Here is a 26,882-nt window from a genome sequence, read left to right as displayed (position 1 = left end):
AGCAAGACCACGGCCCTCAATCTAGGAATCCTAGGAGGAATCCTCAGAGGAATCCCATGAGATAAGACCCTGAAAAGCTGAAAGATCCAGGAAACCTGTTAGACATTACCACCTCCGATCTCAAAAAAGGTCCACCCAAGTAGAAGATCAAGCAAAGGAGTCCTGCATGGATGAATAAGGAGCTTCTAAGTAAATTCACATATGAAAAGGAAGTGCACAAAGGATGGAAACACAGGCAGGGGATCTAAAGTATTAAGTTGCTCTCTGATCTTGCACAGTTAAGGTTAGGAAATGTGGAGGAAGATCTAACTGTGAGTGAGTCACCAAAGACCTTATCCTAGGTAGGCCCTATCACTGTAAAACCTTGGGAGACTGGAGCGTAAGACAGAGAGCAAAGTGTCTCTTTGTGTCTAAGGGTAAACAGAAGGTTCTTCTGTATGCTTTGTTAATCTTATCACAATTGAGAAATCCTTTATCCTTTATCACTGTTGTTTGGGAGAAGCTGCGGCCAATTAACTGATTAGAGGAACTGTTAGAGGGAACAGGAACTTCTTGTTTGTTAGTGAATACTATGTAAGATGTATGTTGAACACAATAGAGTAGAACTATTCTGATGCTACAAGAAACTGAGAGAGCTCTCTAACTCGACTGGATGCCAACAATTGGTACCTGAACAGGGACCTGAAACTTAACCTGACTTGAAGACTGACTGGTCTGGAGTGCATTGAGATAAACGGAACACGTTGAGAGAAACGTGGGTGCATTGAGAGAAACGCAAGCAACCTGTACAGGAGCACATTGAGACAAACGTGGCAGACGTTGAGACGAACATGGAGCACGTTGAGATAAATGTGGCGGGCGCTGAGATAAATGAGGAGCAATCTGTACAGAAGGACATTGAGTGAAACGTAGAGCACGTTGAGAGAAACATGGGGCATGGTGAGAGAAATGTAGCAAACTGAGGATTCATCATCCCCAACCAGTCTGATTGCCTTTCGCTGGATGAAGGTAAGAGACTGCATTACCGTGAGGAATAATATGAACTCAGAACAAAAGAATGTCCTAGTTACTTTTCAGATTATTCTTAAGAAACAGGGAAAGACAGTGCCCACTGCTGCTTTACAGCAAATGCTTGTATGGGCTACCAAGAGTGACCCCTCGATCACAATCAGACAATTTACAATCTTGAAGTATGGGACTGGATTGGGGTGAGGCTATGGGACGCTGTTACTAAGGGTGATAAGACAGTGTTCCAGATTTGGAGAAAGGTTTTTGAAGCTCTAAAGAGCCATTTAAGATTGCAATCTGATACCCTCTGTCTGTCTGAGGGCAAGGGAGCAGCTGGTCACTCTACAGATCAGCCCTCAATGCCATCAGCTCCCCTGCTACCACCATTGGATGGGGTTTTTACTGACTCCCCTCCCGAGGATCCCAGCAGCCCTTTTGATCCCGGCCCCACAGACCTTGAAGAAGAGATGGATTTGTCCCCTCCTGATCCAACTGTTCAGAGGGAGGCTAGGAAAGCCGGAGATACAGATATGTTGAAAGTTTTCCCTGTTATCATAGCCCCGGATCAAGGGCCACGTTGGAAAGCTTTACTGTATAGTGTTCTGCAGGACTTGCAATGCACAGTCACACCCATGCTCCCATAGGAAGTATCGGCTGGCACTTGTATTGCTCAACTGATTTATTCCCAGGCACATCTGGTGCCAGCTGTGCCCAGAAAAAGGGGTGCTGCAGAGTTTGGATCAACGGGGACTCCCACACAGAAGCTTGTCGTTTCAGGAATTTTAACAGTATCAACTTAAAAGACTCATTTTTCACCATCTTTCTGGACCCCCATGATGCTCCTAGGTTTACATTTTCTGTCCTCTCTGTAAAGCATCAGAACCAGCCCAGTGGTATCACTGGACAGTATTACCTCAGGGCATGAAAAACAGCCCTACAGTCTGCAAAGATAATGGCCTGGGATATATATCCCAGAAAGTATTACAGTTTTTACAATCATTAGAAATTAAACATTTCACAGATATATCATACGTGTCTACAAGACAAGCCATAGTTGAGCATACACATAGCATTCTTAAAACTATGCTACTTAAGCAAAAAAGAGGGAATGGAGAAGACGTTTCCGGCAGGAAGGCTTGCTAAAACTACATATGTATTGAACTTTTTAAATCGATGATGTGAATACAGAGACAACCAATAGACAACCAATAGTAAAGAATCTGGAATAAGTTCAATGGGAAGGCCCATTCCTCCTGATAACTTGGAGAAGAGGAAAAATCCTTAGAATAAACTGTACTGCTTATTGTCACTGTCTTTGTGATTGTTAAATGTTTATGGTATATGAAAGTATAAATGTAAATGAATTATAGAAACGTATTTGTTAATGGTATACAGAAGGGGAATTGTTAACAGTATACAGAAGTGTAAATGTTAATACTGTATGGAAGTGTAAACATTAATGCTATATGGAAATGGAATTGCTAATGGTAAATGGAAGTGTAATTGAGGGTACAAATAATGGAATTGTGAAAAACAAACAAACAACAACATCAAAAAACAGCAAAAAGGTTAAAGAAGAACAGTGAATTAGAAATATTAGAGCAGTTTTGATCTGCTCTAGCCAAAGCAGATAAGTGCTGGCAGGAGAACACATCCCCGGCACTGCTCCTCCCCCCGCGGCTTGTAATCAGAATGTAAACAAAGCGTTACTTGCGAATGGGGACAAAAACAGGACACTGAAAGCAAGAATACAGGGGTGAAGGGGGGCGGCAGGATCCAGGAGTGCTCTGCCCTCATTGAACAGAAAAGCAGTTAGTGCAAAAAGCGGCACTGGATTTGATAACAGATGCAATAACAGTTCAGGGTGGAGAAAATTAAGCTAGGGAAGGAATTGCAGCAAATTGTGGGACTTCTAGTAAACACTGGAAGAACTTAATCGGTGTTAAATACATCTCTAACTCCAGTAAGTGATGAATTTGTAACTGTAAGGGAAGCCACTGCCCAAAAGCTTACTTTCTTAAGCCTTTACAATTTAGTATAGCTAAACAGGTAGGCATACACAAATTTTTATACATGCCAAAATTCATCAAAACCTTCACTAGGGCAAGATTTACTAGAACAAATGGAAAATGAACGAAAGTTTAAAGGAAAAATGGAATTTAAGGTAAAAGAAGAACAGTTAATAGATGTGCTTATTTTAGCACTAATCATTACCCCTGCTCATCTTGGGGTGTGGGTAGTAGAAACCCCAGGTAGGGCTAAGAATGCAGCAACAATAGCATTCAGAATAAAACAGGGTTCGGATTAAGCAGTACACCCTCAAATTCAAAGACATGATAGCTACCAAAACAAAGAAGGTACATGGACAATTAGATTACTAAACGTTCTCAGACATAATGGCTATCAAGTTTCTCCACAGAGAGCCCAGGTGGCATGGTCACCAGTAACCTATTTGCATTATGAAATTGCTGCTGGATCCCAAATCCTAGGGAACAGCGAGGAAGAAAACAATCTGCCAGACTCTGGAACCTCAAACAGCTAAGGAGCTCTGGACTTTCCTAGGGATGACAAGGTGGTGCTGCCTAGAACTATGGAATACTGGTAAAATCCCTCTATGCCCTTTTTAAATCCTGTCCAAACGTCGTCATACAGGTTGAGGAGGACTGAGCGCCAACAAGGAAAGCCACAGGGAATCTGTCCCTAAATATGGCAAGTGACACAAGTGCACATGAAAAGATTCTACAAGAACATCAGAAGCCAATGGAAGACTTAGGAATATGTTGGTTTGCTGCTGAATAGTGAGTGATGTGGCAATAAACAACCTGGAAAAGGCTGAGATATTCAGTGCCTTCTCTGCCTCAGTCTTCACAGGCAAGACTGATGTTCAGCCCCTGAGACCTCTGGAGAAAGACTTAATCTATGCTCTAGATATGACTGGAATAGAGTCAGTCAAGAGAATTTTATACATAGCAGCCCATATGGTGTTGGGTTTGGGGTGTGTGACTAAAAGCATTTAAACAAGCTAAACATATGTAAATTCACAGAAGGTGACAGTATTCACAGACAAGTGCAGAAGGAGCTGCCTGATGTCACTGTGAACTCATTGTTAAGTGTCTCTGAAAGGCCACTGGAAGAAGTTCCTAAAGATTGGAAGAAAACAAATGTCATTTATCTTCAAGAAGGACATGAATGAAGACTAGGGCATGTACAGGCTGAACAGACGCCCTTTCTGTCTTTGGGAAAGTGATAGAGAAAATCCTCCCAGAAACAATTTCCAAACACTTAAAGGACAAGAAGGTGATCAGTAGTCAACATAGATTTTCAAAGGGAAAATCATGCTTAACCAATCTAATAATCTTCTAAAATGAGGTGAAAGTGCTTGGTGGCTGAGTGGAAAGTGGTTACTATTGTTTACCTTGACTTTATAAAGGCTTTGGACACAACATCATCATAAACAAGCTGAAGAAGTTTCGGTTAAGTAAGAGCAGAGTGAGTGCCTATACGGCTGGCTTGAGAGGATAATGGTCAGTCGTACAAAAGTACAGATTGGGTACTGAGGCTTGTATCATTCAACCTCTTCATTACTGTACTAGACACTGGGACACAGGACATCCTCAGAAGGTTCCCTGTTGATACAAATCTGGGAGGGGTAGTTGATACACCAAAGCATTGTGCTGCTGATCAGAAGGACCTCAGTGGACTGGAGAACTGGGCATAGTGAAAATACAAAGTCTTATATTTGGGGTGGAAAAATGCCAGACATCAGAGATATGCTGGGGACTGATCAGCTGAAAAGGCAGAAAGAAGTAGACCACAGTGAACAATAAGGTGACTGTACATCAGCAATCCACCCTCATGGCAAAGAAGGCCAGCAAAATTCTGGGTTGCATTAGGAAAAGCACTACCAGCAACTCAAAGGTCATTTTTTTCTCCTGTCTTGTGCACTGGTGACACCACAGCTGGAGTGATATATAAAGTTTTGGGCTTCTCAGTATAAGTAAGACTTACAAGAGCTAGTTCAGCAGCAGGCTGCAAAGATGGTTGAGTGACTGGAACCTCTTTCAGAAACTCAAAATCTGACTGCACATAATCCTAGATATGTGATGCAGCTAAAGGACATCATAATCTCTTCTCCTCCTGTGATTCTGTATTTCTGTGTTCTTGAGATAATTCTGTCAGGTCAGATAATTTAAGATCCAGTCAAATCCAGACCATGAAGGGTAAAGGAATTCAAACATCTGCTCATCATGTCAGTAGCTAATGAGCCTCAATAGCTGTAACAGTTGGTTTGTTGGCTCTGACAGATCACTGATGAAATGCTAAATGTTGTTGCATCAAAGCAATTAAAAAAAAAAATTTTAAAAAGTGACACACATTTCTAAACACACTATTCTTTTTAAGCTCAAAACTATAAACTTAAATGAAAACAATAAGAAAGCTTTTCTTAATGAAAGATTTTCTTAATAAAAATCCACTCTTCCTAGTTGAGTTATTTCAGCTAGGAGGACAAACAACAATTTAAGTGGTTGATCATGTTCCATCAAATGGTCAATTTTAATTGAGTATACAAGAATTTATATACATCTGTTTAGTGTAATGCATGTATTATGAGACTATTTTGAGATTAACAGATGTAAAATGATTGTATTATGTAAAACTCTAAAAGATAAAAAATAGCTTTTCAAGGTGCGAGGCAAATTGGATTGATGGAACTGGGATTAAAGTTTTCAGAGAACATAGAATCAAACAATTATAGAATCACCAAGGTTGAAAAATCATAGAATCACAGAATTTCCTTGATGATCCTCAAGGATCATCAAGTTCCAACCTCTCTGCCACAGGCAGGGCCACCAACCTCCAGATCTGGTACTAGACCAGATGTCCCAGGGACTCACTCAATCTGGTCTTGAACACCTCCAGAGTTGGGGCATTCACAGCCTCTCTGGGCAGCCTGTTACAGCACCTCACCACTCTCTCTGAAGATCTTCCCCCTGACATCTAATCTAGACGTTCCCTCTGTCACAGAGTTAACTAGATCAATCTATGCCCATGACAGGGAGGCAGTAGGTTGCTGGGCTCCCCCCAGCCCCACAAAATGGGAAGGAAAAGGGGTAGGGAGATAGGAGCTGGGCTCAAGGGAGGAAAAATACAGCGGCAATGATCTGTGGAGGAAAACTTATTTTACTATGACATCGGAATGCAAGATAACACAATATAATACAATCTAATTGAAATTGAGACTAATAAAATAAAATAGGAGAGAGTTCCTGAGACAAAGTCAAACCTGAAAAGCTTAGTACGGCTAGGAAAGTACCCTCCAACATTCCCTGCAAGGCAGTAAGAGACCGCCCAAGCCGGAAGGGCCAGATCCCATGACTTTCACGACATACATGGACAGGTACCCGGAATTGGAGCATTAACACTTTAACTCCCAGTGCACTACATGATGTTATGATGTGGAATACCAAAAACCAAAAATCACAAAACCATGACACCCTCCTTGAGCTTAAAACCATTCTCCCTTGTCCTATCACTATCTACCTAAGTAGATAGTAGATAAGATTCCCTTCCTTTTTATAATCCCCTTTTAAATACTGGAAGGCTGGAATTGTCCAGCTTTTTCTTTTCCAGGCTGAACAAGCCCAATTCCTTCAGCCTGTCTTCACAGGGGAGGTGCTCCAGCCTCTGATCATCTTTGTGGCCCTCCTCAGGACCCTCTCCAACTGCTCCACATCTTTGGATGTGGACCCCAGACCTGGACACAGTACTCCAGATGGGTTCTCATGAGGGCAGAGTAGAGAGTGAAAATCACCTCTTTGTCTCTGTTGGCCACCCCTCTTCTGACTGAGAAAAGATCTCCAAGATCATCCAGTCCAACTTACCACCAGTATTTCCCCACTAAGCCATGTCAGTACAACATCTAAATGTTTCTTGAACACTACCAGGGATGGTGACCCAAACACCTCCCAAAGCAGCCTTTTCCAGCACGACTACTCTTTCATAGAATTTTCTCTTAATGTCCAACCTGAATTTCCCCTGGAGCAACTTAAGGCCATTCCCTCTAGTCCTATTTCTAGTTACTAGGGAGGAGAGGCTGGCCCCCACCTCACCACAACCTCCTTCAGGTAATTTTTGAGAGCTATATGGTCTCCCCTAAGCCTCCAGACAGAACAATCCCAGTTCTTTCAGCTGTTCCCTATAAGACTGTGCTCCAGATCACAAACTCTGTACAAGCACTTACTGCACAAACCTTCCCACTTTACAGGGACGAAAACTTTTATGAAACAGATATACAGTATAAATTGAAATGAGCCCATTACTGTTTCTACAAGGCCTGATAAGCTGTCATCAACAGCAGATAATTTTAGTGGAAAACCATATCTATAAAAAGCCATTCCTAGGTACTTGTCAAATATGATTTATGCTGACTCATGATTTATAATTTCTATTAAAAATGCAGTAAATATATGTAGTTAAATAGGCTTTCCTTCTGAAAGCAATCCCAAATTTAATTCAAACTTCATTATAATCTGTTAGATATTTTACAGCATATAGTTTTATGCACTTAACACACCATCCACATGGATGTGATTAATATTTGTGCTGACTCAAAATCAAAATTAGAATATACAGTATGTAAGATACTCAATTTCACAACCACATCTAAGTGTTTTATTCATCAGTTTTAAATTCATATTTATATTATTATAATTCAAATTCATATGTCCAGTGATTCTTTATCTCTCCCAGACTGCATCCACTGTTAATATTCAAAGAGTTTTGGTAAGCAGAGATATGATGATGAAAATATTGCACTGAGTTGGCTTAAGGTGCCTAACAAAAACATCTTTCAATTTCTCATTCTTACGTTACTAACAATGCTGGAATTCAGTACTATAAGGGCTACTCTGACCATAATGTCTCGTATTTTATTATGTTGGCCCATAACGTCAGTGGTGAATTTTGGTGGGATGGTAGTATATGTTGAACATCCCCACCACATTCAGTTAAATTTTGTTGCTGTGTGACAAATGGCAACTGAAGGGTCATGTGACAAAACGGAATGGTGTCTGAAATGGAAGTGCATATGAAGAAAAGGCATGTAATTGAATTCCTCCATGCAGAAAATGTCACATTCACTGACATCCACTGGTGACTGCTGAACATCCATGGAAACCAAACAGAGGATGTGAGCACAGTGAGATAGTGGGTAGTGTGTTTCAGCAGTGGTGACAATGACAGTAGGTCATCACCTCCAGGACCCATTTTTATGAGCATGGCATGTAGACTCTTGTTCATTATTGCTGGAAATGCATAGCTAATGGGAGGCAACTGTTGAAAAAGTGCAAATTTGCTCTATAAAATAGTGTTGTGCTTTTTTGGTTGTAATTTCCATGGAAATAAATAGGAGGCATTACTTTTTTTTACCTACATATGAAGCTTTGAATTACTTGACAGCAAAACACCTTCTACATATCACGAATATATGTTATACCATAGAGTCCTTCAGATAAAAAGATGTTGAAAGAAGAGCTGCTCAGATGTTTCCCAGTTTTCAAAATACAAATTCCCGCATTTCTTGGACAAGAAGTTTCTTGGCAAACCATCAGAAAATTAATCATTTTTTTTTGTTTTACAGATCTAATGTAATATTCAGTAGTACTTTCACATTATGCAGAAGACCCGGCATCTTTAAATGCTAACAAAATGATGACTTAAAAGTATGTATCAATATGAAAACATAAATCTCTCTGGAATAAAGTAAAACATGTATGACTCAATGACTCAAAACAAGCCAACAGGTCATATGGATGGTGATTTACATATCCTTTATAAAAGCAATTATATTTTAAGAAGGAATGTGTAATAAAAGCTTTGTAAGATCAGATCAAACAACAGTTTCCTGTGGAAAGTGAGGAAGTGGGGGTGTCAGTAGAAACATGGACACTGATAATCATGTGGCTTGCACTCAGTACCCTATGTCTTGCCACGTACCATGTGGAGATACAAAAATACTTTCAGAACTTTCACAATTTAGAAGGTGTCATCTGCTCTTGAAGAGCGAGGATCAAATAAACTTCATCAGCTTCTATCCTGCATGGTCCAGGCTAGAATTGGTTCAACAACGTTGACTGAATAATTTATTCTACAAATTTTGCTTTTATGGATTGCTGTATGTGACCTTCTCAACCATGAATAAATCCTGACATCCACACTACAAGTACTAATTTAAGTGTGACAGAAAATTGGAAGCAACTACATTCAATATGTTCCTTTGGAAAATTTATGAAAAAGTACTAAACACAGTACAACAATAAAGTTCTGTGGAGATAGGCTCTATGTTCATTAAATCCCACAACAAAATTCAGGCAATTCTGCCTGTAAAACACAATGAAGTAGTATTATGCTATCCATGCAAGTTTTTTTATCAATGCTTGCCCAGAGTCTTCCAAATAGAAAAGAATCTGGTGTCTTCCTTCAAGTATGCACTCACTATCAAGGACACAGACAATCTAAACTTTTGGAAGGAAACATAATCTAAATAAAATATAACTCAGAGAAGATAAGACATTAAAAAAAAAAAAATCATCTCTCTATCTAGAAAAATCAAAATCCTGGTAATGTTGTAATCTCAATCACTTCTTTGTTAAAATTACTTTCTATCAATCAACAAACTGAAGAAACACAATCTGGCCGCAGCAACAGCCGTATCATTTAACTGCAAATTACATACACCAAATTTTGTGTCACGCAAATGTATTTCAGAACCCATACACAGAACGAAATGCTCCTGAACTTATGTTCTTCGAATAATTGCATTTATAAAAGTAATCTGAACTACCTTAACTATGTGGTCACAGATCACATGAAAAGATGAATATGATATCTATTATGAAATTACAAAAAAATTAAATTCAAACAAACACACATTTTCAAAACCAGGCATCAACTTATTCTAAAATAAACAGAAATGAAAACAGTTTAAAAAAAAAAAAAAAAAAAGCGGGATTGAAACAAATCCCTAGTTTCTTTAGGCAGGGCAAAAAAGTAAGCGATCAGAGTTTTATTTTATGTTTCCATAAAGCTATCATTTGTTGTTTCACAAAGACCATAAAGAAAATGACTGAACATTTTAAGCTCACATTTAAATCTTCATCAGGTTTCAAAGGGAAGAACATATCTGAGGGAACTAATCATATAGTTAAACAAAACCATATTAAACCATGGGGATATCTTAGCTTCCTATAGATAGTGGATTTAGAAAGAAAACGAGAAAAAGACAGATATAGAAACTATTGGGAATTATGCTGTTTATCCCATAGGAGTCATAGATATACCTAGAACTGGAATATCTGTCAAATATGACCTTATAGACGAATTCAAAGTCAAATATAACAGAAATATCATTTTCCTACTGGAGTGTTTTCAAACAGTAACAAAGCTTTTTATGCTAGTCTTTGTCTCTTCCTTTCCTGAATTACAGGTGAAAAAATGGATTAATTTTGCAGGTAAAACATTCAGATAGAGTTATCTATCTTCAACAGCCACTAAGAGAACACAAATCAACAATTTTGTCATGCATTCATATTTTATAGCCTATGATAAAAGATCCTGGGGGGGGCACAAATGCCTTGTCAAGTTTGCTTTTTCCTTTGGCAGAGGTTAAGGATGATTGCTGAAGGATTACAATTTTACTGCTGCCTGGTGAAGGATATACTGCTCTCTCTACATTTTAGAAGGACTCACAAGAGTAATCACTAGTCATTTTGAAGGCCATGCCCATAAACTCGGATGCATATAAATCCTTGCCAGTCACAGTCTACAATCATGCATTTCAAATTATTTATTCTGTCACTATTTAAAGACAGTGTAAATTCCAGTAAACAAAGGTAACATGTAAATTGAACTGACACTACTATTTAGTGTTGCAACATGGACTGCAAAGCCATAAATATACATGTTAATTTTAGGGTAAAAAAGAGGAAATACATTTATTTTTCAGTGTCAACTTGAATTCTATAACTAGAACTAATGTTTTTTTCAGTGATATATATAGATGCATTTGTTGCTAAAGTATTATTACACTTTGAAAGCTATCCAGCATTTTAATGCCCTAGTATTATGAATCAGAGAAATAGCTATTTCAGGTAATACAGTACAATCAGTGGACCAATGCCTCACACATGGGTAGTCTCCACAACTAAAGAACAACAACAAAAAAAATTAACTTAAAATCATTTTTTAGAAGTGGACTGTACATTTCTACCAAGTATTTTCTATGAGAAAAATGTCTTTATCTGCTGGCTCATAGGGTAAAGAAGGGATAGTTTTCTTTGCAAGCTTTGTATACATTTACATCAAAATCCTAAACCGAATTAATTAATATCCTCTCAGGTAGTTATTAGGTTTAAGTATACTCTATGACTTTGTTTCATTAATGCTAGGCTTTAATACAAGAAAAAAAAACAAAAACAAAAAAACCTTTAAAATGTAGTGTATAAGTAATGCATAAACCTGTGTCTTAGAACTGTAAGAAGGAAATGTGATGGTTTCTTAAATGGTAGATCCTTCCATTCTTCAGTATATTGAAATGAGGTTTTCTACTTAAATTCTAACATTTACTATTTTTCATAATAGAATATGGTAAGGATCAAGGGGTGAATATAAAAAATAACAACACACACGCAAATAACCCCATACCAAATATACCAATATCCATACACTACTACCAATCTCTTCTATAATAATGAAATCCTCAATTCTTCTAGCATAAGCAACATGAAGACAAACACAAAAATCTTCATGATGCTTTTACTTTCATGTTTTGATGTTAACAAGCTAATTTTGAGAACACTGCTATACATGTTTCAAGGGGATTTTTGCAATGTCCTTCATATATCATCCTCTACTAGCAAAAATGTTCCTAGCTAGAACTAAATTTAATGCAAATACTTTGCACCAAGTTCCCTCATATCATAAATGCTTACAGTTCAGGTTCAGCAATTTAACTACATGATAAAGTAAAATAATAGCAGAATGATAATAATCAGAAAAATTTAATGGACATCATAATTCTTAAATATTTTAAAGTAAACTTCACATACTCTAGCATTTTTAAAATATTATTAACATAACAGAAAATCTGCATCATTTGTTTCTACCTTTGTCCTAACTTGTGCATATGAAATCCCTTGAGTGTAATAAGATCCCCAAACTCTTTTAATGTTTGTAAATATGTTAAGTGTCAGAGCCAAAAGGATATGGCCAACCTCTTTTCAGTGGTCTGTGAGGACAGGACAAGGGGAAATGGCCATAAACTTGAGCATAGGAAGCTCCATACCAGTATGTGAAGGAACTTTTTCACAGTGGGGATGACAGAGCAGTGGAAAAGGCTACCCAGGGAGGTGGTGGATTCTTCTCCTCTGTAGATAATCAAGATCTGCCTGGGTGCCTACCTGTGCAATCTGCTGTAGGGAGCCTGCTTTGCTGGGGGGGGGGTGGACTCAGTGATCTCTAGAGGTCCCTTCCAGCCCCTACAATTCTGTGATTCTGTGCTTAACAGAGCATAATAGTACATTTTTCAAAATTAAAAGTTCAACTTTCTGTGAAGTATTATGTGCACTAGGTGAAAAACACTACTGGTCAGTTACCATCGTATAATGCTAATAATGCAGTTGCATATGTACTTCACTGGGAGATGTTAGCATGCCTATTTTTAATTTCTCATGTTGAAATTAGCCAGTAATTTAGGTCTATACTTATCACAAGAAATACAATTACAAGTCTAATTAATTCAAGGAGTAAATTAATGAAATACAATAGAAAGAATAGATAAGAACAAGTACATCCAACCCATGGGCTGCATGTGGCCCAGCATGGTTGACAATACATCCTTGTCTCTACCCAGCAACTCTTGGCCCTTTCTGTGGCTCTGCCAAGTGGCCCAGGTTGGCCCTGGGAGCATTCAAGGCTCAGCTCATGTTGGCTCAGCAATAGCCAAATATCAGTGCACTACTAAGGCTGCCTGACCTGGAAGCAGGGCATGGGGAGGGAGCAGTGAAGTGACAGCTCAAGTTATAGCAAATAATTTCATGCATTTTAATTCACTGGCTAAACACAGTCCTGTGGACGGCAAAAAATATGCAGCCTTGCATTCCATTTTGATAAAGGAATTTGAGAAGAAGTTTTAAGATTGAAAAACAGAAAAAAAAAAAAAAAAAAAACCCAAAAAATCTTTTTTTGGCTTATCTGCAACTTCATCTTATCTGCAACTTCATTTTCAGTTGAATAAATATGTTACCTGAAATTTTCAAATGGGGTGTAAAGAACTGCAATCAGACATTCCTCCCAAAAATGTGACCATGTCCCTCTACTTTTATAAGCACTATCATACTAGAGAAAGACAAATCCTTATTTCACAATCACGACTTACTCCTGTCACCATCTGAGAGCTTGTACATTTGTGAACAACTACTTTCAAGGATGAAAGACAGATAAAATTTCACCAAAGATCTCGATGAACACACTGAGAACTCACTGAGAATTGCAGCCACTGACATCAAACCAGATACTGATGTGTGAGTTTCACAGTAACAAGTCCACATATCCCATCAGTTCTGCGTTCTTGTTGCCCTCTTTTTTGTTTTAATAAAAACTACTAAAGATTAAAATATTTTTTGCTATTTATATACTATATATATTCATATAAATTATAGTACATATTTTATGAGGGCTGCTTTGAAAGTAACGCCTTCTATTTAACTATTTAATTATATTCTCCCATGGTGTCAGAGGCAGATGTAGATGGTATAGAAGTAGAGGTTGAATCTTCCCCCCAATATGCCATTACATTTTGTTGCTGTGTGACAGACGGCAGCAGAGGGGCAGTCTGACAGAATGGTGTCTGACATGGAAGTGTGCATGAAGAAAAGGTGTGTCAATGAATTCCTCCATGCAGAAAAAATGGCACCTACAGACATTCATTGGTGATTGCTGAACATATATGAAGACCAAACAGGACATTAGCACAGTGGGGTGATGGCTGGTGTGTTTCAGTAGCGGTGACAGCAAGAGTAGGTCACCTCCACTGGTGCAGATTTTTAGGAGCATTGCATGCAGCTCTTGTTCATCACTGGAAAAATGCATTGCTAAGGGTGGTGACTATGTTGAAAAGTAGCGCTTTGCAGCTGAGAGTTTCTCTATCAAATATCATTATCACGCTCTTTGTATCAGTTGTATTTTCTATGGTTATAAATAGGAGGCATTACTTTCAGGGAGACCTTTGTATATGCAGCCCAAGACAATTCCTGTTCGCTCAGTGTGACCCAGGCAAGACAAAAGGTTGAACAACCAAAGAATAGAATAAGAAGAGAAGAGAATAGGATTTCATTGGCAAGAATCTAAAGAACATTGAGTTCAATGGTCAAACTACTGACAAAAGTAACAAACTGAACAGAACTGTCTTCAAGACTGAGGCCGGGGGAATACCACTAGTGACTGGCCACCAGATATAGTCCCATACACTACAACTCTTCGAGCCCTACCTATTGACCTAGCATAGTGTGAACCTATTCATTTAATAGCTGGACAACTTATACAGAAGGATACTGTGAGGACAGTATAAAAAGCCCACATCCACTAAGTGGGTTATTTTATCATAGAAGGATATCAAATTAATGTGATGAGATTTTCCTTTAGTGAACCCATGTTAGCTCATAAATTATGAACAACTTGTTTTCAACCTTTTTAATTCTATGTTAAAATTGTCCCAGTTCTCAAACTGGCTTATTTTTCTGTCTGGAATTTGAAAAACTGAAGTAATGTACATGAAATAGAAGGCATCTTAACTCAAGGACACTACATTATGAGAAATATTTCCAAAAATACACAAGGTTTTTGTTTTTCATCTTTTTTCCCCTTTTTTAAAAAAACAATCAAAAAAACCCCACCAAACAAATGTACACTTTTTTACTCAGTATATAAGGAGACTAAATCTCTTCAGTGTAACGCAGTATTAAGTTCTTACCTTATTGTGATAGGCATGAATGTTCCTTTGTTAATGGATTGATTGACAGATACAGTCAGAATGTTCTGAGAGTTTCCGCAACTGAATCGAACTGTTGGTCTTCCTTCAACAAGATACAAGTGAAGAAACTGTTCCCCAAAATTCTTTTCACTACCTTTGAAAACAAAAATTGAGATAATCAGACGTCTGAAAGCACAGAACCTTTTGGTACCCTGACACTTACAGATGGAATTTTTGTTTTTATTTTTCATGCATACTCTTATGCCTTATGTGTTTTTTTTACAAATTCGCCCTCTGAATTTAACTGTAGTTCATTGCCATAGAAAGTAAGACACAGCTCCTGCTTAGGATTTTTATTCCCCTCTAAGACTATTAACTGTTAAAATGTTATTATATTTTTTGTGCTATATTTTACCATATTTAATTGAAGAAGAAATGACTCAACAGCTAGGTCATGAAATTGAATTAACTGTATTTGAGCATAAGATTATCATTGTCTTCTTCCACAATTCTAATGTCTTAGGTTGTCTTACTATAACTCAAATACATCACATGCAGACTACAGAAAATGTGTTACGATTAAGCCATATCTTGAATACCATGATTAATCGCCACATAGTTATTTTCTTAATGATCAAGTTCATATTTTGCTCTTAGTCTAGTAAGGTATTTAAAGAATAAAAAGTGAGTGCAGTATGCAGTATCTCAGATTATACATCTCCGTTATGTTCTGCAAACCTAAACAAACAAAAAAATACATATTTTTTTCTTACAAAATCTCAAAATCAAAGAGTACATCAAAATTAAAAATGAACTATCTTAGTAACACTAACATTTTCATATAGAAAGAAACCTTTTAAACACTGCAGAGCGTGAAAATAGGAAGTCACAGAGGGTCACTACATCTGTATTTCTGCTATTTAAAAAAGGCAGTTTATTAAAAAAAATCCTTCTAAAGTAAAATTCTATCACAGAAGGGATCACTGCAATAAAAACACAGTTGTTTAGATTTCAGTTTCTTTAAAATTCTGAATAATCCAATTTTTCTAATTTTAATTTAAAAATGCCTTAATTTCTTAGATTTGCTAGGAATTTATATGAAAAATATCCTACGTAACTGGAAATGTTTTTTCCAGTTCTATTATTTTTTGCTGTTCTATTATTTCTCTTATCCCATTAAGAAAAAGAAAGGGAAAGCCTATTAAAATGCACTGGGAAAGTATTCTTCTCTCAACATTTACCATAAAAATCAATGAGAAAAATAAAGCATTACTCCCATGGATATGGATACAGACTGGAATATCTTTCAGTATCACAGGTACCTAACCTAATTAATTTCTAGATATTCCCATTTTCTTTCTGGTCTGGAGCACATCACCCACTCACTATCTGTAGCTGAGTTGAAAAAAACACCACCACATACATGGTACGAATAAACTTTTTATGAGGGTAGATGGAAGGGAAGAACATATGTTTTTTTTAAAGTTATCTGTTCAACAATCTTGTCAAATGGGATGATAAGGAAAAAGTGAAAAGCAAACACACAGTCAAATGGAAAAAAAACAAGATTCAAACCTGTTCAGTAACGCTGATTGACAGAGATAAGAGGAATGTGGGAATGTTTATTTCAGTAATATTATTTGACTCAGGACTCTGCCGAAATGTGATGAGTCATAAACATAGCACACACCTGACAAACATACAGTAAAATATACAATAATAAGAAACCATCTTGTCAGTCACGTTAATTAGTGGACTATCAAGAAACCTCAATCATCACTTCAAAGAGTATCAAACTGGACTTGCAATCCCTCAGGATGCAGATCTAGGGTCCCAAATACTGAGGAAAGGGCACGTTAGTGAAACTATGCTAAGCAGCAGGGTAACACACTGGAAGGAAACTGCAAAGGGTCACATGCAAAGTGGGGTCCACCAGCTTGTCTGACTGGGCCCTGTGCCTGACCAGCAAAGTTTGTCCTTCTGCCTTCTTACCAAATCCTTTCTCAGCTATCCGTCTGTGCAAACTCTCTAATTGCATGCGAGTGCTGCAAGGACTAAGAGCCAGCTGCTTTGGGGGACCAGCATTAGAAGTCAGAAAAGGGGTGTAGGCATTCAGGCATATGGGGCCTCAGCTACAGTGAGCTGGGATCTCAGACTCAGCTGCTGGATCAGGTGAGGTCTCCAGAGGCTGAGGAGGAGGTCCTTGGGGTGGGGTGTGACAATGTGCACTCCCCTCTCTTCAGTCTGGCTTTTGTCTTGCTCAGCCACTGCCTGTAGGACTGGAGGCCTTGCTCAGGCAGACAGACAATACTGGCTCAGGCTGAGTGCTGGAAAAACTGGCAGCTAGACATCTTGCTCAACAGTTGAGAGCTTAAATAGGCACCAGAAAACATGACCATGAGTCAGTAATTTTAACCCATAAATAGGAAACAGCCCAGAGCTTGCTGAGCTCTCCTGCACAGCAGTGAGTTGTACAACCTCCTTAAGAACAGATGCCTCTCAGGGTTAATACCTGCTGCAGGGATCCCTCACTCTTTGACACTGAGAGACTTCTTGCAGTAACAGATCCTTGCTAAGTGACTAATAGCTTGCTAAACAACAATTATTTACAGAGCATGAAGTTTTCCAGCTTTTCAGATGAGTGGACTTGTGACAATTGGCATAACTAAGACGACAGTGAAGGGCATCTAGAGGTAATTAAGGGCTGTACAAAAGATGGGAAATGGAAGAGTTATCTGCATGAAGCTAGGTGCCTGTTTAGAAGCTGCACAGTAAGAAAAGGAGACTAGAAATAAAAAGGAGCAAGACCTAGAGCAAGAAACAGAAAGTAGAAAGTCACCTAATAACCTGCTAGAATTAGAAACTATGTTTAGACATGTTTTTGTATTCTGAATATACAAATAATTCAGAAAGGTACAAAAATTCAACTGGATTACATGCCTTTGACTTTTATGATTTGCCTCTACAGTCTTTTTATAATTATCCTTTAAGATGTTCTGCAGTGTCACTGTTAAAAATGTCACTGGCTTTTAATGTTAGCATAACTGCTACATGCATATCCTGCATCATTTGTTTCCTTATCTTCTCCTTTTTCACACATTGTTGAGACTGGGAAACGCCTGGCACAGCATATGCGCATCTGAAAGTTATACTGAATTCAGGTAGAAAGAATATGAATATATTCTGAATATATATTGACAACATCTTGAAAGAAAGTTACAGATAAGTAGGTTATTTTCTTAGTGACTACATCTATTCATTCACATTACGCGCTAGTGAAAACCTGGAAAAAGGTCCTTGTTGTTACTATTACTAGTAAAGTAAAAAACCTGGGAGAAGTTCCTAGGAGTACAATGCTCCTTGAAACACCGGTGAGTATTACTTCTTGAGCTTTACTCTAGGGAGCTCCTGTGGTCGTGCTTACAGGTATATTAGTTTGATAACATTTTTCATGCATCTGCCAGGTAGTGCCTTTGGAGGACAGTCCTTTAAATTTTTCTACAGTGAACATGAAGAGGCAGTGTCCTTTTCAAGAATTTTGATCTGTCACTGTAAAAGAACATACGTTACCCAGTATGCTGGGTATCGGAATACGAAGTAGAAATATATACAGACATTTGGTATATATACATTTCTTCCTTGTAAGGTGAGAAGTTGCCTGAGGCTTAATGAAGAAGGAGAAAAAAAAAAAAAAAAGGGTTGCAGGAACAGAAAGACACAGAAATCAGGAGCCATTTGAGTAAAATATGTTTTTGCATAGTACGGTTTAATTATCTTGACCTTAGTAAAATTATGTGAGGAAATCAGGTTGAAGAAAACAGATCTCAGCAAATACTCTTCCACAGGAAACTGCAAAGCTGTAAGGTTGGTTTCATGCTTTACTACAGTGGCAAGTAAGTGGCCACTGATCTCAAATGGTTGCCTGTGTAGAACTTCAAGTCCCTTTGAGCAATAGGGTAGGATTTATAAGGCAAAAACATATTTTGTCACTGAGGAAGGATACTGTGAAATGCTCTGCTTGCGAATGCCAATCTAAGATAACAGAGTGTGACTGAATTTCCTGAAAGGCCCGTCTTTACTTTTATTACTTGAGTGTGAGTAGATCTGGAGGATCATGCTTTCATGAGTGCAGTAACATAATTTATGAACAACAACTTAAGTAAAAGGAGCTGGTGTCCTAAAAGAATTGTATAAACATGGGCTCTAATACTGTAAATCCAACAGTCAGAACTTATAAAACACCATACAGAATAGAAGCTGAACAATCTGTCTTTGAAGGGATAGCAAAAAGCATTATTAGAAGTGAAAATGATGAAATAATACTTGATAAATGTATCTGGCTTTATTTTCTTAATGACAATTTGCATTTTATTTCCCTTTGTGGTTATATAATACAATTTGTTTAGACATGCTGATGAAATTAAATCATGAAAAGAATATGAAATCAATATAGGTAGAAAAAAATAAGAATGTATACTGTGTCCAATAAAGAAATGTTTCTCTAATTATGGTTAATTTTTATCAGGACAAATGTAATAATTCTATTTTCAAGCCTGTTCACCTGACACACCGAAAGAGAAATCTCCTCTCATCCTGCCAATTATGAAAAGATGAGGTAAACTGCAAAGAGTGTTACAATATTTTTAGTCCATTTATATGACAAATACATTCTCAAAATAGTTAAAGAAATCACCATTATTAAAAAAGTTAGTACAGTATGTAAATATTTACTAATTATTTGACAGAGAAATTAACCTGATAAAATCTGGTGTGTCTGTACAAAGAATTATACAAAAGCAGATTAACTAAAAAGTCAGAGTTTGTAATTATTTTCTAGTAAAATACACCCAAAACAAGCACAAATCACAAGATCGGTGTGATTTTCTTCCTCTTTTAAAAATGTTTTTGTCGAAGAGTTTTTTGCCTAGTAAATTTAAAATTAATTGCAAACTTAATCATGAAGCTACTGCTAACATTGTTGTATTAAAAATATGAAAACATTAGAAACATTAAACATTTTTTATAATTTTGTAGCTCATGTATCTAGTGAGTGCACTAGCCTCAAGAGGACTTTCTGCTGGCATTTCATTTCTCAGCTGTTTGATGGTAGCACAGCTTCAAAAAAGCAGCAGCACAAGCAAGAGTAGTACTGTTTCTGAAAGAGCACAGCTGACAACTGCAGCTTTTCTTTTGAAGTTGTTAGAAGGCAAGAAGAAAGACGGAACAAGGTGCAAAGAACAGGGATGAAGGAAGAACAGAGAGAGCATATGAACTCATGAAGAGTATTATGTTTATCTGACAGAACTACAGAAGAGCTCGGTGCCTGCATAGAGAAATAATAGATTACAAAGCTCTGGGTAGCCTGTATAGGGTCCATTGTGCTTTCTAAATGTATATAATGCTAATACACAAAATACTGGAGAGTTTTATTTTACACAATAATGTAACATTGTATTTTACATTCTTGCAAAATTAAATAAGGATATTGGATATGGACATTCAAATAACTAGGGAGAACAAAAAAGAAAAAGGAAAAACAAAGGTGCTATAGAAAAGAGAAAAGAACCTGAGGAGGATGGTAGGAACGTAAAGCAAAGATGTACTTAGTGTTAAATTGAGTTCTACAAAATAAATCTTAAATCTTAGTGAAACCTAACCTTAGAATCAAGCCTAATGACCACTGAAGAGGTGAATGTTCAGGATGAGGTAAAGCCCTGTTTGGAGAATAGCAAGGTGAACAGGAATGCAAGTTACCAGAAAGTTATGTAGAAAAAGCTGATAAGAAAACTATGAAAAATCATATAAAAACAAGCCCATGTTCCTGGAGCTGTTTCAGCTCAGTGCAAGGATGAGATTAAAATCACAACACTGCATCCTGATCCTCCCTGTCTGCGTGTACAAAGCGATAGGAAGGCAGTTATGACATAGCCCATAGAGGTTTCGGATATGCATAAATGGAAAGCAAAGAAATAGCTGGTTTTCCACTAATAACACTTTACCTTTTCAGAATGTGCAAAGCAAAATGTTCTAAAAGATGTGGTCAAATATGGCCCCAACAAAATCTCCATAAACACCTCAGAAACACTGCATTATCAGTTTCACATGGAAAGCATGAACTGACAGCTGAACACCTATTTGGTTAGACTCATGATGAGTACAGTATTTGAAAAGAGAACATGTTTTATCTTAAGACTAATAATTCATGTCAGATTGTTAGACTCAGACAAAACATTTCAACTGTCTGAAGTTAAAGCCCTTTTTAATTTCAAATTTTATTGCAAGAATCTGGAAAGTTAAACTGGATTGCAAACAGTTCGGATTCTGTGGAAGTGGAGAGGAAAGTATGTTAGTGAGAAGAGGAAAGTGATATACTCATCTCAGAAAAGGGAAACACTTCAAAAAGTATTTTAAGACATTCACATACTGAGTCAAAGGACATAAGAGAAAACAGGACCTTCAAAAAAATTAAGGGAAAACGTAGATGCTGAAAAACAGTGCCCGCTAGCTAGGAATACAGAGGAATTCCATGGAAAAAAATATGAGAATTCAGATTAAAGTCTTCTATAAACTAAAAATGGAATTGAACCATAATAGTCCTGTGCAATCAGTTTGAAATAAGGTAAAAATTATCCTACAGTAATGAGCATTAAAAAGATATAATTCAAATAAGCATGGGTTTTGAATGGCTTAATTCTTTTACAAGGCAGAAATTAATTCTGTTTTCTCCAATTTAACTTTATGGTGTATATACAGTTGGAAGTATATCACGTTATAGATTAAAGTATGTGGAGTTCAAAACTCTCAGTCAGGACTAAACAGCTTTAAAAATCTTTGATCACATTTCTTTCTTAGGCAGTTGGTCTATGTAATTTCAATCACCAGTAACTCAAGGAAACTTTCTGAGGGAATTAATATGTGCAATTTTAGACATATTTGCTCAGATAAGATGAAATATGCTCTAGAATCTTTATTAATGTGACAGGGATGGTAGGCTTTACCTTCTGTATTTTCCTTCATGAGGTCTTCAGACAGACAGGGTAATACAAATCTGCATATTTTAATAAGCAATATTATACAAAAACAACAGCAATCAGTAGGCAACTTCAAGGACTTCAATGCACAAGTAAAAATACACAGTAAGTATAAGTACTTGAGAGGCCAGTAAAAAAGAAATAAAGACACACCTAAAGGTGCTTCTTCTCTGCAATCTTTTGTCTTTAGTTTCATGACTTACTGTTCTACCTACATCAGAGAAAAATTTATGTACTTGTGTACATGATGCAACAAGGGAATATTTTTGTAAGGACATGTGGGAAAATAAGTAAAAATGGCATTGTTCACAGAATCACAGAATGGCCAGGGTTGGAAGGGACCTCAAGGATCAAGCACCAACCCCCCTGCCACATGCAGGGCCACCAACGTCCCCATCCAATGCTAGACCAGGCTGTCCAGGGCCCCATCCAATCTGGCCTTGAACACCTCCAGGGACAGGGCATCCACAACCTCTCTGGGCAGCCTGTTCCAGCACCTCACCACTCTTTCTGTAAAGAATTTCCCCCGACATCCAAACTAAATCTTCCCTCCCTCAACTTAAAACCATTTCCCCTTGTCCTGCTATTATCTACTCTTTCAAAGAGTTGACTCCCCTCCTATTTATAGACTTCCTTTAGGCACTGGAAGGCTGTAATGAGGTAACCCCGCAGCCTTCTTTTCTCCAGGCTGAACAAGCCCAGTTCCCTCAGCCTGTCTTCGTAGGGGAGGTTCTCCAGCCCTCTGATCATTTTTGTGACTCTCCTCTGGACCCTCTCCAACAGCTCTCTGTCCTTCTTGTACTGGAGGCCCCAGACCTGGACGCAGTACTCCAGATGGGGCCTCACAAGAGCAGACTAGAGGGAGACAATCACCTCCCTGTCCCTGCTGGCCACCTGTCTTCTGATAGAGCCCAGGACACCATTTGCTTTCCGAGCTGCAAGAGCACACTGCTGGCTCATGTTAAGTTTTTCATCCACCAGGACTCCCAGGTCATTCTCTGCAGGGCTACTCTCAAGGACTGCTCCTTTTAGTCTGTCTATTTGTCTTTATTTTAACTTTGGCTTGCAGTTTTGCAGTGATGAGGCAAACAAAATCATTAAATGATGAAAACATTCAAATTACTTCCGCTGAATTTCCTTACGCGCTTAGAGAACAAATAATGCCTCTTGAAATTGAAATAACTAACTGTAAAACCCTTCAAAACAAGAACTGCTACGTCATCAATTATCCAGGACCATTAGCAAATTCTGCAAGCACATATCTTATGCATACACATCAGTAGCCTGACAATACCATGCAACAACTTGAGGCAGCACTTCGAGCTTTAGTAAACATAAAAATTCAGTTGGAAACTACATTTTTTTTTTTGTTTGTCTAAAGAGAATGTTATACAGATGATAATAAAAAGCATAACTAAATAATGCCATAAAGTTTATATTATCTTAAACTCTGCCTTATAAATAAATACATAGTGTAGGTGATTTCATATGTAGAACTTCCAGGTGAATATAAAAACTACAAAAATTAATAAATATCAACATGATTTGTTCTTCAGACAAACTAGCTGCAGTGAAGAGAGAATACTCCTGCAGATTTGTCTTGGCAGAGAAATATAGTATCTATGAGAAAGACTTCACAAATATTTTTTCAAGCTTTTCCTGCACTCAAGAAGCACTTCTGTGTCCATGCTTTGCATTTGAATAGAAATTATAAGCTACAGTATATAATAAAATATTTAATAGGGGAACCAACTAGTGAAAAGCATACTATGTCAAAAGTTAATGTCATATTCTGAGGAATTAAATATATAGGTAAGAAACAACACTTTTGTAATATTAACATACGTACTTCCAAGTCTGCAAGTATTCTCTCAGGACACCACAAAAAAACTGAAAATCTGAATTATGAAATCACAGTAAATACTCTGAAATACAGAAAATTTGCAAAACTTATGATAGTTCTGCAATGCAAAAAGCTTTGGAATTAAAATCATTATAACAAATGGATCTCAATACAAGTATCACAGAAGTTGTTCCTCTGTAATGAATTGGTAGAAATGTCTTCATTTATATTTTAGATTTGTGACATTTATTACTGAAATCAAATGCTTCCTTGTCACAAAACAGCATTTTCGTTATCAATTATGCTTTGCTTAATGAGTCATATATGAAAGAACTTTCCAGAAAAACAAAAAACTGTAGTTCAAATTTTGTAGTGTGTCATGCATTAGAATACCAATAGGCTTCTGCTGCATTTTAATGACTAATTTTGGTGCTGAATAGAACATGCCAGCTGATCTACACTGAAGTTTATAAGAATCTAAAGTAGCTATAGCTAATCCTTAGCTTCAAGTGTCATTGGTACTCACTGTAAAGAATAGTGCCACTTGGAGCAGTTGTTTTCACTGTCAAGTACAGAGTTGTCAGATTGCTTGTTTCCTGCCCAGATGCAGTCCTCATCTGAGATACAGATGTTAGAGAAGGAAGTTCCAAATAAGAATTCCCGTTGAAGGATGGAAAAAACAGGGCTACGTCTGCAATGAATAACAGAAAGCTACTTTCATTAGTTCATTACAAAATAAAGTAATAAAATACAATATAATCAACAAAGCATATTTGAAAATATCCATTCTTTTCTCTTTTGAGCAACTTTGAACAGTGTAACAAACTACCTTATTTGCATGCATTAAGTTTTATTTAATTTCAAATATTCAAGTTAAAAGAATAGAAGAGGAAGATGTTCCAGCATATGCATGTTACCAGAAGTGAAAAGACTATTACAGACCACTGTTAGAAGATGAAATAAAGTTCAAAATTTTTTATCACACATTTTCATCTCTAATTTTATATTTGCACTGCATGGTTTTTATTGTTTTTATTATTATTATTATTTGGGACAAGTATGGCATAATAAGAATTCTATTAAGATTAAAAAAATAATTTTTGATCATGAAGACAGTAAGACTCATCCATTACATCATTCATCATTAAATTCAAATGAGAAATATGTAATGCTTTTTTATAATAAGAATGAATGCCCATTCGGAAAAACAACAATAACAAAGCCATCAACAGCACCCTAGAAAGGAAAGTAATGCATTTATCTCCTGGCAGAAGGGACCTGACCAAACATTTGGCCAATTCACCTGCAACCCATGGGACAGATAACAGCACAGGAGGTCCTTGGTCCTTACTGATAATGTAGAAAAATGGATAATCTTAAGACACAAATTCACTCCACCTTATAATAAACACCTAAAAAGCCCAAGATGAATCATAACCAAAAACTGTCTATTTCTCCCCACTTACCATAAAAGAACTTGAGTGTCAATAGCCTAGGTGTAGACATTTACATAGTCAATATCCAAAATCTGAACTCAGAATTAAGATTTTTACTCTTAATACGTCTGTCCATCAGAATCAAATGATCTGCTGGAGGATATTCTTTATGCAGAAGAAAGTTATTTAATGCAGGAGTTCAGAGTTGAAATGTTAGTTATGTGCATTGAAGATGTCAGAATGGTTTGGGGCTTAAATTCTCAAATTCTGATTTCTATTTTCCAATTACAGTGGTAAACATCCTACAATAGAGACTAGAAGCTTGTGTATTCTTTTCCATCACACAAAGAATATATTAGAAGGACAAATGATAAAAGCTTTGCCAGTCAGTGCAGCAAACCCTTTCCACATTACCAAAAAGAGAGGCAATACCAATAAGAAAATAGTCAGTCTAGTAGCTGTATCAAGGGACTGATGAATACATGAACTGCTCTAACCATCTTCAACTCACAGAATATTTGGGGGAACTGTGAAAGACAAAACTGTTTTTCTTTTTGTCTCAAAGCTCGCTTCATAGAGTCTTATCACCAGAAAGGCCTTAAGTGACAACTGCAGATTATCTAGGGGAACAAGCGGTGGGTGTCACTGTGCCACAGTACCTCTGCTCATGATTCTAAAGATAAACAGAAGTAGGACAAGCAGTCTTTTTTTAGGGGGGTGGCTTGAAGGAGCTGACCACAGCAAAAGGCAATAATGCTTATGCATGGCAACGAAGGCACCACTCCCTGCTGGCTTATCTGTTGGGCCAGGTACGTTATACTAACAGAGAGAAAAAGGAAGAAAGAAACACAGAGAAATGGGGGATAGAAGGCCCTCACTAAACTAAGGACTTTGGAGTAGAACTCCCAGAAAAACCTTTGACAGAATTCCCTGAGGGGAAAAATTTTGGAAGAAGCCCCTCCCCCTGGGGCCTGCTTGCTGCAAAGCTTCCTGACTTCCTCCCATCCCCCGTGGTGACCAGATGAATTCCAGAGAACAACAGACCTGCTACAAACCTTGCTGGACCCACGGTGGTGACCATCTCTCTCCTGCTTTCTGTGAAGACTCCTTGCTTTTTATTTCCTCTTTCCTATTGCCCATCTCCCCTTCCCCATATCCCCAAGTAACTAGGATTTGTAATAAACTGGTTGGGCTAACATTTGACCCATTGTGTCTTAATCTCGCCATCAGGTGTACATACATGAAAATAATCTCTTCTCCCACCTATAAATTGGAGCAAGACAGAAACCAAATTTCACAATTTGATAGTAATGCATTCTTTTATTTCAGAGTCAAGGTGCAAAGAGTATCAAGAGAAATAAACGTGATACAGATAATTCCTAGGGTTAAGTCTGGTATATACAAAAATCTGATTTGAGTATATCATAAAGCAATACACAAATACAATAGAAAAGAAATACAATAACAATTGGTTCACTGAATGTAATTTTAGAAATCTATAAAATAATTGATTAGGCCAGTTCGCTTAGACATGCAGA

General features: G+C 37.4%; 1 protein-coding gene across 1 annotated transcript in view; it reads right to left on the bottom strand.

Moving 5' to 3' along the window:
- Window positions 1–26,882, bottom strand: part of LOC116240522 (EGF-like photoreceptor maintenance factor) — a 257,237-nt gene that overhangs the window by 125,534 nt on the left and 104,821 nt on the right. The window contains exons 4-5 of the mRNA XM_090136211.1: window positions 24,435–24,599; window positions 15,035–15,188 (exon numbers count right to left, since the gene is read on the bottom strand). Of these exons, the coding sequence (XP_089992337.1) occupies window positions 15,035–15,188; window positions 24,435–24,599 (319 nt within the window). The remainder of the gene's footprint in view (window positions 1–15,034; window positions 15,189–24,434; window positions 24,600–26,882) is intronic.

This window comes from Phasianus colchicus, chromosome 2, assembly GCF_987193195.1.
Source record: "Phasianus colchicus chromosome 2, bPhaCol1.hap1.1, whole genome shotgun sequence".
Taxonomy (NCBI): Eukaryota; Metazoa; Chordata; class Aves; order Galliformes; family Phasianidae; genus Phasianus; species Phasianus colchicus.
The sequence above is the reverse complement of the archived record's forward strand: the minus strand, read 5'-3'. Positions and strand labels throughout refer to the sequence as shown.